Source organism: Astatotilapia calliptera, chromosome 4, assembly GCF_964374335.1.
Source record: "Astatotilapia calliptera chromosome 4, fAstCal68.1, whole genome shotgun sequence".
In the NCBI taxonomy this organism is placed as follows: domain Eukaryota; kingdom Metazoa; phylum Chordata; class Actinopteri; order Cichliformes; family Cichlidae; genus Astatotilapia; species Astatotilapia calliptera.
Window position 1 is genome coordinate 5,247,798 of NC_137425.1, and position 13,867 is coordinate 5,261,664.

The window sequence follows — 13,867 nt, forward strand, 5'->3', positions numbered from 1 at the left end:
AAGAGAGAAATTATCACAGGGGAAAAACAGTGATGTAAAAAAAATTACAAACATACACACACTAAGGGAAACAGTGTCCAGCTATTTTAGACCGTGTGGAGTAAAGTGCAAAAAATTGATTTGAAGGTTAACATTTTTATATTTTTTCCTGTCACATTATCAAAGTTATCACAGCCATGAGTCCATGATAATGATAATATCACAATATTTACACAAAATTAATTCCTTAACCATAGTTTTACAGTATTTTACAGACAAAGGGCTTCAGCATGGTTTGGTATGTTGCATTCAAAATGAGAGTAAACAAAATAAGCAGAATGTATTTAAAACTTTTTAAAAGGCATTATAATATTCAAAATATTATTATATCTTGGTCAAATCATCACAACCTCCTAGCATTAACCAGGCTCCCAGTCACATCATTTAGATTAACCTCCCTCTTTATAAAGATTTCTTATAGAGATTTCTCTAGTTCTTATAAAAGAACTGTGAGGCCACTAAATACCTGAGACTTCTCATTTCTGATTCTAACTTGTTTAGCACGTGGCTAAAATGCAACCTAATCCTATCCCCGGTGGACGTTAAGTGACAAAATAATAATTCCCTATATATTTGTAATGTTATATATGTAGTGTTCAGTGTGTAGACAAAACATCATCAAAGGAAATAGACCAACAAACTGCAGAGACTCAATCAGGTCAGCCACAACATGTGACACACCTTTGAGTCAAGCTGCGGGGCAAAGTAGTGTATTTTAACGGAGCTGCGAGTAGTAGAGGAGAAGCAGCAGCAAGAGTGGACAACAAACTGGTCATTAAAAAGAAAATAAAGTCCTCAAAAGCTTCACTCGGCAGTGTAACGGCTTAACTGAACCTATGCGAGTGACTCAGTGGGTTTGTTTTGGAACGTGAATATCTCCCATGTGAGAAAAGGAGCTGCAGGAACAGAGAAGCGTAGTAATCTCCCTACTTTAGTCAGCAGTAGTTAAAGCAGTTACTGAAAAGCAGGAAAGCTGTAATTAACCAAAACACAACTCTCTAATAATGACTGTCCTGGCATTGGATTGTTTTGTAATATTATTATGTGCACATTTTTATATTTATATATATATATTTTCATTTTTAATTATCACTGTCAAGACAGTATGCTGCAATATCCTTGATTAGAGATAGAAAACAAAATAGTGTGGAAGTGCTCTATTACCTGTTTCTGCTTCTGAGAGAAAAACATGGAAAAAGCCAGAGAAATAAGAGAGGTTTACACAGTATAGACACACTTACGCAAGACATAAACAGACAGTGCACAGTTTGAGGTTTTTTCCACAGAAGCTTGCACATCACAAGTGATGTATTCAGACATTGACAGAATGACAGTAACGAAAAATGAAGTTCATGCTTTGACGAGAAAACATAATGCAGTCAAGTTACGGCAAGCCGTACCTGTGTCTGCTCAGCTGTGTCTGGCTGCTCCAGCTGTCCTTGGTTCTTTGCTGCAGCTTGCTGCTCAGTTCATTGATGATGCTGGGCTTCATACTGGATGCGGGAGGGTAAATTTTCTTCCCCTCTAAAAGCGCCCCACGCTGGCCGCTCCCATCGCCAGACATCTGACTCTCTCCCCAAAGAGGCTTCATCTCAGGAGTGCGTGGCCGCTCAAAATATGGTGAAGTGGGACGTCCCAGATTCTGCATGTCCCTTACTCCATATCCGTCCTGGCCGCTTTCGTCCTCTGCCACTCCCTCCTCGATCTCATCCTCTTCCTGTTCATCTCGCCGCCTGTGGGAGTGGAAGGACGCGGGAGCAGTGCTGGTTTGTCTTTGTAGCTCCCCGGCACGACCTCCCTCTCTGAACCTGCTTGTTTTAGGGTAGGTGGATGCTGCTGCCGTAGCGTTCTGCATCTCAAAAGTCTGTCCATCCAGGTAGCTCATGTAAGACTCCAGAAAATCTCCTGCCCTCTCTGCATCCCCTCCCCCTCCCATCCGTCCTCCAGGTCCTCCTCTTTCCCCTCTATCTAGTCTGTCTCCCCTTAGAGCCAGGATGCTGTCCAGGTGGTGGTCACTGCTGCTGCGACTGTCCAGCTCTTCGATCCCAGAGTCCACCACAGTCTCCTGGGACTCTCCTTTCTTGGCGGTCGGGGGAAGACGGTGGTGCTCTCCTGGCCTTCGGCTTCCTGTGATTGCGGCAGAAGATGCTGAATGCGTGGTGTGTGTTCGCTCCTGGTAGAGCTGCGTGGAGGTGCTTGTTGTGGTGGCAGCGGTGGTGGTTGTAGCAGCACAGCTAGCGGTCGTGGCATGAGAGGCAGTGCCCCTTTGTGGGACAGTGGTGGCAGCAGTGGACGAGGGCGCTGGGGGACCACGGTAGGCTGGAGGAGGAGCAACAGTGTGAGGGGGAGGTGTTGGTGAAGAGCGCCCATGAGTGTGAGTGCTGTTGTAAAGATGGTGGGACATAGAAAAGGGTCTGTGGTAAGAGCCAGGAGGAGGTGGGGGTGAGACTGATGGTGGAGGTGGAGGGCCCGAGGTGGGCTGCAGAGTAGAGGGTGAGGGTGGAGGCTGTGGGTTGGGTGATGTTTGTGATGGGGAGGGAGCAGACTGAGTCAGGTTTGCCACCTCACTGTCATAAGATGTGAGACTAGAGGCGGTGGAGTCCCCGGCCTGAGGTGAGTGAAGGGGTGTATGAGCAGGAAACCCACTTATAAATTGTTCTTTTTGGGGGGGCGGAGGGGGCGGTGGTGGAGGAGGTGGGGGTGGTGGTGGAGGGGGCGGGACCTGCTGTTGGCGGGAGGTCAGGTTGTTGGAGAGCATTGCGCGTTGTGAGTATCCCGATATTCCCCTGTCGAAGCTGTTGGCGAACTCTAAAGGGGGCGGGAGTGGGTCTGCGTAGACAAATTCATCATCTGCATCGACTGAGGGGGCAGGGGGAGGGAGAACCATCAGCCCACTTCCCGTGCTCCCTGTAGTGCTCCTTGTCTGCTGAGCACTGGTAGGAGGAGGAGAGGGAGGTGTGAGGGATAGTATAGTGGCATCACTTTGACTTTCCATCCTGAGAAAAGTGGGCCTCCGCGGCTGCTGTGACTGAGCGGCCTGGTGGGCGGCGCTTTCAGCCGCTGCTGCATTAGCAGCTGCCTGTTCCACCCTCCTCATGTAGCCCTCTCTCTCCTTGTCCCTCTCCCTTTCCCTGGACAGCTCCCTTTCCCTCTCCCTCGATCTCTCCCGCTCCCTCTCCTTGTAACTTGGCTGATACGGCTGAGACTGATAGTGGTGTGTGTGGACTGTTTTGTCCTCTGAAAAGCGAACTCTTAGCCCCTCACGGGCCCCTCCTCCTTCCCGCTCCCTCTCCCCACCGCCACCGTCCTCACCCCAAACTGTCCCAACTCCTCTGAGGATTCTGGGTGAGGGTGGCCGTCCGACAGTGGCTGTTGTGGCCGCCAGAGAAGAGGAGGTCACCAGGTACGAGCTTGAAGACTGGGAGGCGGATGACACTGGTTGAGAGGTGACACTAGATGAAGGAAACACCACGCTCGACATTTGGCGGGTAAAGTGATGCTCCGCTCCCCTCCTTAACCTGCTGTCATCTCTCAGAGCACGCTCTCTGGCAGCTAGGGCAAGGCCTAGTGGCGATGTGGGGTCAAGAGCCTTTCCTGTTAGAGGGTGGATGAAGGTGGTGGTAGTAGCGGGTGCTGGCTGCCTGCCTGCTGCTGTGTATAAATCAGTAGGCACAGACTTGGGCTGATAGTCCAGAGCAGATGAAGAGTACTCAGGTAAGCCAAAAGCAGGAGGCATACTGCGAGTATGATGGATGAAAGTATCCCCAGAGAACATGCCCTCATCAATGGACTTGGACGGGCGCAGCCTCGTTGATGAACTTTCAGCCTGTGTGTTAAGCGGTTGCTGTGATACCTGAGTCCGTGTTACTCCTCCTATTCCATCGCTCACTCCTCCGAGGCTCACATCCTCCTCAGCAGACATGAACAAGGAGGCACTCTTTCTGCGGGCTTCGTGAAACCGCTCCCTGTCTCGCCGAGCTGCGCCCACAATGGCGGCCCCAAACTGGCTGGTAAAGTCCAGATTATCCTGGGCTCGAATAGAAGGCAAGGATGGAGGTGGGGGTGCTGGAATGGATGGTGGAGCAGGGGGCTGTGGAGCAGGGGTGGAGGGTGGAGGACCATGCGGTGTTTTGGATTCATCTGCCTCCCCTGATGCTGGAACATCAGCCTCCACGCTGCTGCCCTGGCTGCTCCGCCCACTGCTGCTGGTTGAGGGGGCCTTAACGATGATGGTGGGAATAGGAATGGAGCTTTTCTCCATGGAGCCTTTGCCCCCCAGCGTGCCCTGGCCCATACGCAGGTCCTCCACTTTAGACTGCTTTACCAATGGACCCTTACCTCGCCGCGCCCCTCCTTTAGGACCACCTGCTCCAGCGCCAGCTGCACTGCGGTCTGCACGCTGGGGTTGACTCTGGGTAGTCTGTTGTTGCTGAGGCATTACAGTGGCAATGCTAGACGGGGGGACAGCAGTGCTGTATCCTCTCCTAAGACCAGCTGCCTTGGCCCCTGCACCAGCCCCTACGCCAGCTCCAACAGGCTCCCCAGTGTAGGCAACCTTCCGCGAAGCAGTCCTGCTTTGAGCAGTGTGGGCAGCTGCGTGTGCATACGGGGTTGTGTGGTCCACCGCTCCAGCACTGGGGCCTGTGCTGGCACCACCAGTCCTCTCCCTGCCTCCATGAGTGAAGTGTAATGCCTGGGAGTAGGGCTGGTAGTGTGCAGAGGTGGATGTGGACTGGGACACGGAGACAGAGGGCTGCTGCGATGTTTTTGTTCTCCAACCGAGTGGCGGAGCAGAGGAGAACGGTGGATCCGGTGGGGCTGTGGTGGGAGGAGGGGGGATGTCATCTGGGCCAGGCACCGACAAACTCCGGGCAAACTTCATGGCTGGAGGATGGAGGAACTGCTTCTCCTCCTCAGGCACCCCTACATAAAAGGAAAAAATAGGGATGAATTGGGGTTTAACTATGAGCATATAAGAAATAAGAAAAAAAGAAAGGGGGGGGGGGTGTTAAATGTACAAAGGTAGAGAACAAGAGAAGCTGAGAGTAATATATGAGAGTGTCTGTCTAAATCTGCCTGCCCAAGCACCTGCCAGCAAGTCTGTCCTCAAATCTTATGTTTGTTAGTATATAATTCAGTTAGTGCTACATATTCCACAAGCACTAGCAATTAGTAAGCGAAGCACAGCAGCATTTTTGATGTGGATCACAAGAGAGCACATGAATATTTCTGAGGGAACCTTAGCAAAGCCTTACTAAGCAACACACCCATAAAATAACCCATCAGAGGGAAAGAAAAATGTAGGTTACCAGCACTACTTCAGCACTACCAGCACTGTTAGAAATAGTATAAGACAAACAAATATCTTTTTTTTCTACAGATAAAATGCACAGAGTTTAGAGCCACAGACAGGACATTTTTGGCTACAGACAAACAGGTCAGCACAGCACAGACCTCTACTGGCCCAGAGGACAGACAGACAGGTGGACAGAGGGGCAGACGGAAAAAACAGACAGCCTCACCGATGGATTTTTGCCGCAGCATACCGTGCGGTGGGCCATGACCTGAGGTGTATTGTCCACGGTCGTAGCCTAGGCCCAACCCCGATGACATCACCCCCATCCCGGACTGATCCCCGTAGTTTGGCTGAAATGATAAAAATCAAAAGCCTGAGAGTCATGAGACGCACATGTATATAACACTGCATGGGAACAACAATAGATGAGACTAAAACAAGTCTGCAAATAGTTTCTTGTTTTGTTCTTCTTCACCGGTACAGCACTTGTTCACTTAGCAATATTTGTATGATTTTAAAGGTACTTTGTGTAATCATCCTCAGCAGAATTTGTCTTAACTTTCGCCACCAGGTGGCAGCATTCTACTGCTCATTGTTGCAAATAAAATTTAAGATGTGCTGCTATTCTTTTCACAATTTCTCTTTAGCTACAGCCATTTTTTCAAGGTTCTTTTCCTTTTGCCAGGACTTGCCATATATTGTTATGTTAATTTTATTATAAATTGTAAAACTTGTTGTGAGCAGTTTCATGTAGGAACTATTTTCTTTGAACATTTATTGCCATCTGCTTTGTTTATAATAGTTGTGCACCAATGGTTGGTTAGTAGATTTTCATCGTAGGACCATGTTTAGATTATAGCAGTAACATTTATAGACAAAAGTAAATACTACTTCTGGCTACTTTCGGCTTAGTCATAGTATGACCAAGATTGTCAAAGAAGACTTCATTTTTTATTCAATATGATGCATAATGAGTGACTAAGACCATAAAGTCATCAGCAATTGGTATATATGTGGTTTCTAGTCTATCCTAAAGACTTGTATATTATAGGAAGTCTTTTGTTAATTACAGCTATCGCCATCTTGTGGTCGTTAGATAGAATGCAGGTTTAGACACTTCTGTATTGTTTTAATTTTTCCAATGTGGAAGAATGTCTATACTTGTGACAAAGACCTTCTTTCCCCATAGGCCTATATGTCCATTCTAACAGGCATTGGCCACTCAATTATTTGTTTTGTTTGTTTGTTTTTTAGCTTAGTTAGTTTTTTTTTGTTTTGTTTTTTCAGCCCTAAAGCTTCTTTTATAAGCATAGTTTAACTGGTAATGTATTGATAGCATTTTTTTACGAGATTAAGCATTGTTTTAAGTGACCTGATAATACTGAGAAAGGCCAACTGACCACACTTTACCGCGCTATTATCTAAAACTACTTCTATCATATTTTTCTTTGAAATTTTATCCCACATATTTTTATCTCATTTTATGGTAGCCATGTTGGCACATACACACAAACACACACACACACACATCTCTGAACACTCGTAAATTTACTGCAGCACAATACACACCTCATTGCCATAGAAACTTCTTCCCCTGTCCCTTTTTGGCCCCTGTCCCCGTGTCCCCGGCGCCTCATTGGTGCTGATTGTCTGCTGAGCTGCTGCAAGAATTTCATCGAGTTTATCTGAGAGAAGAAAAAAGGGGGAAAGAGACAGACAGAGAGAAGCAGAAAGAAAGAGAGCAAGAGAGACAAAGGAACATACGACAATGAAACAGAAAAATGGACAGCAACAAAATGAAGGGAACAATGTGCAGGAAGGGCCACACTTGACAAAGGTGGATGAGAAAGAGAGGAAGAGGTTCAGGAAACATCCGCTGAAAGACACGAGGTTTCTTACTCAAAGCCATCTGATAGACTGTCCTCTTCTTCTCGGTAACTTGTGAGGATTCGAATTCTATAGGAAGAAACGCAGGACAAGCTCGGTAAGACACTGCGTGGTGAGTGCCAAGTCATTTTGGACAGACATAAATACAATGCCTTAAACGGGAGTGCACCAGAGCATACCTGATTTTTTTTTCCAAGGGGTAGCAGCTGGAAGGAGGACAAAAGGAGACTTAAGTTTTGGCAGGATTGAAAGTGCAATAGCGTTGTTAATGTGAATACTAATCATATTCCCCAGAGCCCGACAAACTGAGTCACCTCTCCAAGCTTTTTCGATCTTCGATGTAAAACAACGTGCATCACACCCACGCTTTAGGACGGCTAAAGCATGCACACTAGTGTTACAGTAAATATGCTGTACACACATACAATATGCTCTGACCAACACACACACTATTGGAAGCAGACTGAAGCCAACTCCCACCTCTCTCCACTGTGAAATGGTTAAGATCCCGTCAGCAGGGGAGTGAGGACAAAGGAGACAAAGAAAAGCAGAGTTAGTGGTTAACCGAGTGAACAGGCAGGAGGAAAGTCGAGGAATTAAAGGTGACCCTTAGCATTCGCTGGTTTGAGTGAGTTTGTGTATGTGTATGCGTGTGTGTGTGTGTGGGGGGGGGGGTGCTCATCTGCGCTACTCATACTCGAGCAGTTATATTTCATAATGTGTGGTTTATTGAGCTTGATTAAACAGCAATTAAATCTAATGCACAATGGTTAAACCAGCTATGAAGGGTTTCTGTGCTTGTGTTTGTTTCATCTCTCACAAAATCTACACTGCACACATCTTTTCAAAATAAGCCATATTTTTATTGAAACAAGTGTCCAAACATATTTAAACAAAGCTTGAATGTAATTACTGTCAAGAAAACAACAATTTGTTGAATAAAGTGCACCGCAGGATCACTCTGGTTTTAATGCCCTTGTTATCTTGCAGCATGACTTCTAGCTGAACCGGGACACTGCACCAATGACAGGGGTGAGATAGTTTAATAAGCATCACAGCTAAATGAATTCTAATGCATTAGAGTAAGCATATGGCAGCGGCTGACATGGCTTCATCACACATTGTGCTCCTCTCACCTTGATTTAGTAGAGGAGGCACAAGCAACCAGATTCAAGTGCAAATGAAGAAACCAGATCTCAACTTTGGTTATTAAAGGACGAATGCACTTTATATTGAGTCAGACTTTAGATAAAGAGAGATTAGATTTACATGCTAAGCATCGCCATGGAGTATAGTGAACAGCACCCATGGGAGACTACAGTAACCCCAAAGATGGCGGTTGTCCCACCTCTGCCCTTAGAATAAGCCAATAAAATAGTCGAACTGGGACTCAACTATGATATTCATTTTGTTATACTGACACATGCAGACAGCAGAGGTTCACGGCAGATTTAGTTGCCTCGCATAAGGTAAAGCTCCTTGTTATCAAAGCAAAGATGTCGTAAATGCACTTTTTGACATTGTTCTTGGCTTACTATATCTATAACTTGAGTGCTCTGCTGTTGGTGAAGTCATAATATCGTGCAACTTTTCTACAGAAGTATAATATTCTGGGGCAAAGTTTTCAAGCCTGAATCTAAACTTCTTTTTTTCATCAAATTTCATGCAGTTTTTATGTCCCAGTGGCCAATGGTGTTATAGTTATGGATACATTCTCACTTAATTAGTACAGGAGTTTCAGAATAGTTGCCCAGAGACATTTAAAAAACCACTCCAAAGTGGAAAGATTTCTTCTGCCCTGGCTGGGCACGAAGTTTTCAGGCCAAAAATCCGGTATGATCATATGATAACAGTATATAAGGCTTGACAGATTTTTCTTGTTTTAAATTAACACATAAATAGATAATATCGATGCAGATACCTTGTTAGGAATTGTGAAAAAGATATACAATAGAGTGGTTACAAATTATGCAGCATATGCTTGTATGTTTCTTAAGCTTAGTTTGGCTCCTCCCTCATTCATAAGGGGTCGCCACATTTGGTAGCTCAGCATATTTTTATACTGATGCAACCCCAAATGGATTTGGAGTTGCATCAGGAAGGGAATCCTTCACTTGCTAGGTGAACAGTACTAAAAGCAACAATATTAATATGACTATTATTGTGTGTGCATTAACACTTTTGTTGCTTGGAGTGAAACTGTAAGGATCAGATCATACATACAGTGTTACTGGTAAGATTGAGGAGTCTATAGTGAGCATTGGGACAGTAGGAAAGTGGGTTAAGGGGTTTAGGAAACCTGCACTTGTGTGTCAGACTGGGTGCTCATGCTTTGGGTGGTCAGGTGAGATCACACCACAAAAACAGGGCAGGTGAGGGGAGGAGATGGGGGCGGAATTAAGCAAAAGCCTAATCTCTACACTCAGGTTCATCAAGTCTGATCCTGATTTGGACAAGACTAGAATAATAAGAAGAACAAGCTACTTGAAAATGATTAAACTGGACGCCCCAGAGGGGGCATCTCCTGCCAGGATGAAACCAGGGATCTTTTGCATGTTAGGTAAAACCACTAAAACAAGCCCAGATATTTTTTTGACACTGGCCCCTGGAGAGTGTATATGCAGCGACATCATGTAGAAGAGTGTGTATAGCTCTGGATAGCACATATGGGTCAACAATGCAAGGAGCTCAAGAGTTTATAAAAACAGATCTGAGACTACCTAACAAAGCCTAGCTGATCATTCTACTTATTCTCATGTCATCAGCTCTCATATATTATTAGCTGTTAACTGGGCATGCTCAGAACCAGAGCGTTTTAAGTGCTTGGAAGATATAACCCAATCAGCAGTAAAATACTGGCCAGCGTTCTGATCAGCAACTCTCCTCCCACTATTTTGCCTCAAATAGAGATGGCATAGCCACACATAATGCAGTCACCATAGCAACAGACCTGGAACAAAGTTTTTTTTTTCTTTCTTTCAATTTTTTTTTTTCAAAAATTACTCATCTCAATAATTTTATCCTTGGTGTGATTTTCTTCCAAATCAATAACAGAGATTTTCAACAAAAAAATAAATTAATTAAAAAATGGAGTGGCTATTTTGCAACTTTCTCACAGATGTATTAAGACCAGACACCTCGCTCTGATGCATGTAGCACCCGCAAACTCTGTTCAGGTGATACCTTTGCAGTTTCAGTGTTACCTTGGCGACAAATGCTTGCTGAGTGTCAGCATGAGTGCGAGCAGAGGGGCTGGTAGGCTACTCTGTGGGTGCTGGGGTTAAGTGGGCGGGGCCAGGGAGCAGTAAGGGGTGCAAGGGGTAAGAGGCAAGAGAAGCGGGCAGTGAGAGAGGGATCACAGGGTAGATGGCGACACTCGTTTTGGGTGGGGTTACCTGTAGTGGGGGTGCTGGAAGTGACAGTGTGGAACCTCTGAAAGAACAGTGAAATGCATTGAGACTGTCATCCATGGCGGCAGCCAATCTTCTTTCCTGCTAGTTTCTATCACTGAATAAGTGCGCTCTCTCCTCACTACTGTCTTGCCATCTAAATTTAGCCCTTGCTCAACTCTCCTTCACACTTACAGCATCTTTAACAACCCCCAACTCTGGTTTCACACTGTCCTATCATTCAACACCACCTCAATCTGTTTCTACCCAGTACAGCACCCCGCTTCTTTGTCTACATCTTCCTAGCTCCCCTTACTTGTTTCAGTTCATCTCTTTAAAAAAAACAGTGGTTTAAACTAGTTTCTTACCCATCTCCTCCAATTCTGACGTCATTGATTTGGACCGCAGGGCAATAGCTGGAGTGCTCAGCCTTTTACTCTGCTGGGGGACTGGAGGAGAGTGAAGAGAAAAGGAAGCAGTGGTCAGTCAAGCTGTTCACGAACAAGGTTCAATTAGGACCAGAATTCATCAACAGCAGCCAACACCAACGTGTTCTCATCCCGTATACTGCCGTCCCGTCAGATGCCGCTGGCATCACTGAGATATCCACAAGATGTCCTTTGGCACTGGTTATGATGGTTGAGTGCCAATTTAGGGAGCCAGCATATGATTCAAGCCTGCACAGGAAAATTATACAAACACTTTTAGAGAGTGTTTTTAAAGGTGAGACCACAGTTTTTGTCCATTCAGATGATGGCAGTTTGTGCTGCATCACAGTTTTTCAACCATCTGTGGGGTGTCTGGTAGGGCTGGTTATTTAGTCAGATTTTAACCACAATTAGGACTTTGACTTCCTACAGTAAAAAAAACCCCAAAATAATCTAAAGATGAACTAAAACTCATTTGTAGTTGAACCGTGTTTCCCATCTGGGAGCTTTCACTTGTTGGTTGGTTTAGGCACAGAAAACTTCTCGGTTAGCTCTGTTAGACTGTGCCTTTGCTTTAAATATACTTCTTCAAACATTAACCCTGCAAATTGACAAATGATGCCTACACAGTGATTAAACATGGCTCTGCGAGAGCTGGAAGTGAGAGAGTTGTCTATGCATTATGATAGACCTGTGTGCCACAGCAAAGGACATCTTGCGCAGTCGTCTGTAAGTGTCAAATAGTGACATTTTGTCAATGTCAAATTTGACACCCTAGGAATGAGAACAGGATGGCACTCCAGGAAGAAGAAAGCAGACTCTTACTTTTCTTCCTTGAACCCTCCTCCATGTCAGGGTTGCGGGTTACCATTACAACCTTGACCATGAGGCTGTTACCACCCTGCCGGATCATGTTGACGACCTGCCGGTGACCAACTTTCACCACATTCTGACCGTTGACCTGGGGCACAACACAGGTGTAGATATTTATTTCTTTTAAGAAAATTCATTTTTATAACTTTCCCCTTCATTTACAGCATGTCAATGAACCAGATGGTTGACAACGTTAAGCACTTGTAGTTTAGAGTTTCTACACATCACTAGTTATAAAAATTGTTCTTTGTTAGCTTTGGCTCACAAGGAATTGTTTCAAACTTTTTGTTTTTTGCTACTCTTGATTCTGTGTGATGTCAATGAAAGTTGGCTTAAAGGAAGAGGAAAACTGATGATCTGCACCAAAGCTTAGTAAAAGACAAATAATGACCTTTTTATTTAACTATAGAGCTACTTTAGCAAACTACAGAATAAAAATACAAACCAGGAAATGGGCAGAAGTAGTCTACTGTAATGTCTTTTTATTCACACTCACACTTGTCTAGATTGCTTCTCCTCATCTGCTGATTTTCATGGTGATTCAGTTGCAGATATAGCATTTTAATCAAGTTTTCTGACTTTGGAAATCAGATTCACTGGTAAATAATGACTATAATAAATAATAAATAATGATAATCACTACCTCTATTAGGAAATCCCCCATCCTGAGACCGGCTCTCCAGGCCACACCTCCCTCATCCACTGACTCCAAGTACTGCAGGGCAGGGAAGGCCGGGGTGGGGGTAAACTCTTCGATAGGAGTCTGAGCTGAAGATGGTGTGACAATATGAGATTGCATTAGCACTGCGTGTAAGATACTGTATTTTCAGTAAGGTTTTGTGAGCGTGCTCATGTCTTACCTTTTGCACCTCTTAGGACAAAGCCAAAACCCTCGCTATCTTTTTTCTGCAGAAGCACTGTCTTCTCCTTGATTATATAGTCACTACCAGAGAGGAGACAGAGGAGACACAGAGTATGATGGTTAGACACGTGCTGTACATCGTTGCTCATTCACGATGATGGTTGGAAAAGCACATCACATCAACCTTTTTTCAACTATACCACTCCAGTCCAGTCTTCACGATTCCAACTTCCCCCCTGCGGTTACATCACCTGAAACTCCTATCAGCTGTGTATGGGTGTGAAACAGGTGCTCTGTATGAGGTTATACTTCAGCTTAGATTTTTTTGATATTATTAATATCTGCTCGAGAATTTGTTTTCAAATGAAATTATATCATAGCATCCTATTTATGTTTTTAAAGTCTAACATCCAGAAAAGTCCACCTCCAAGACTTCAGAGTTTGTCATCAAAAAAAGGTAGCTATAAAAGGGGCTTAAAATTATAGCAGATCTAATATAAAGCCTAATGTGACTGGCATTTTATATACTCTGAAATATGTTGCTCCTGAAAACATTAGAGAGGGATCAAAGGTAAAGGTTTATTCCTGGAATATTGTAGTTCCAGCCTAAAACTAGTTAATCTTAGCCAAACTTTAACCACCTTTAAATTGCAATCTATGCCAGTACAAGTACAGTGATGACTTAGAATCGTGTCTTTTTGCGCTTCACTTTCGTGTATGCTTTTTGACAGCGAGCATGGAGCCAGTTTTTACCAGAACCTCAGTCAGAGATGCTATATACAGTTCTATGGCGCTGCTTGTTGCCTCAGCAACAGCTAGAACTGGACGCAGGGAAATTTGGGTAGGTCCACACCAGAGCCAAGCTATGTAATGGTAAACTATTAGTCACTGACAGCAGAGAACAGGCACTGCATGCTCACAGGTGCGGCTCATATAGTATAGTATATTTTCTGTTCTGTGCTGTGGCACAGATGGAGTGTAAGCAGCCTGAGGTGTGATAGAAGTGCATTTAGTGAAGTTCAAGTATAACAGCATTTCCTTTTAAACTTACTCTTTACAGTTATGGTTACAGAAACTCTCTCAACACCATGTA

General features: G+C 44.8%; 1 protein-coding gene across 1 annotated transcript in view; it reads right to left on the reverse strand.

The window, feature by feature from the left end:
• The window catches only part of shank1 (SH3 and multiple ankyrin repeat domains 1), a 71,946-nt gene that overhangs the window by 7,342 nt on the left and 50,737 nt on the right, over positions 1 to 13,867 (reverse strand). Inside the window, exons 15-23 of the mRNA XM_080300754.1 lie at positions 12,773 to 12,855; positions 12,556 to 12,680; positions 11,865 to 12,000; positions 10,980 to 11,060; positions 7,402 to 7,428; positions 7,235 to 7,291; positions 6,905 to 7,020; positions 5,562 to 5,685; positions 1,440 to 4,962 (exon numbers count right to left, since the gene is read on the reverse strand). Of these exons, the coding sequence (XP_080156880.1) occupies positions 1,440 to 4,962; positions 5,562 to 5,685; positions 6,905 to 7,020; positions 7,235 to 7,291; positions 7,402 to 7,428; positions 10,980 to 11,060; positions 11,865 to 12,000; positions 12,556 to 12,680; positions 12,773 to 12,855 (4,272 nt within the window). The remainder of the gene's footprint in view (positions 1 to 1,439; positions 4,963 to 5,561; positions 5,686 to 6,904; positions 7,021 to 7,234; positions 7,292 to 7,401; positions 7,429 to 10,979; positions 11,061 to 11,864; positions 12,001 to 12,555; positions 12,681 to 12,772; positions 12,856 to 13,867) is intronic.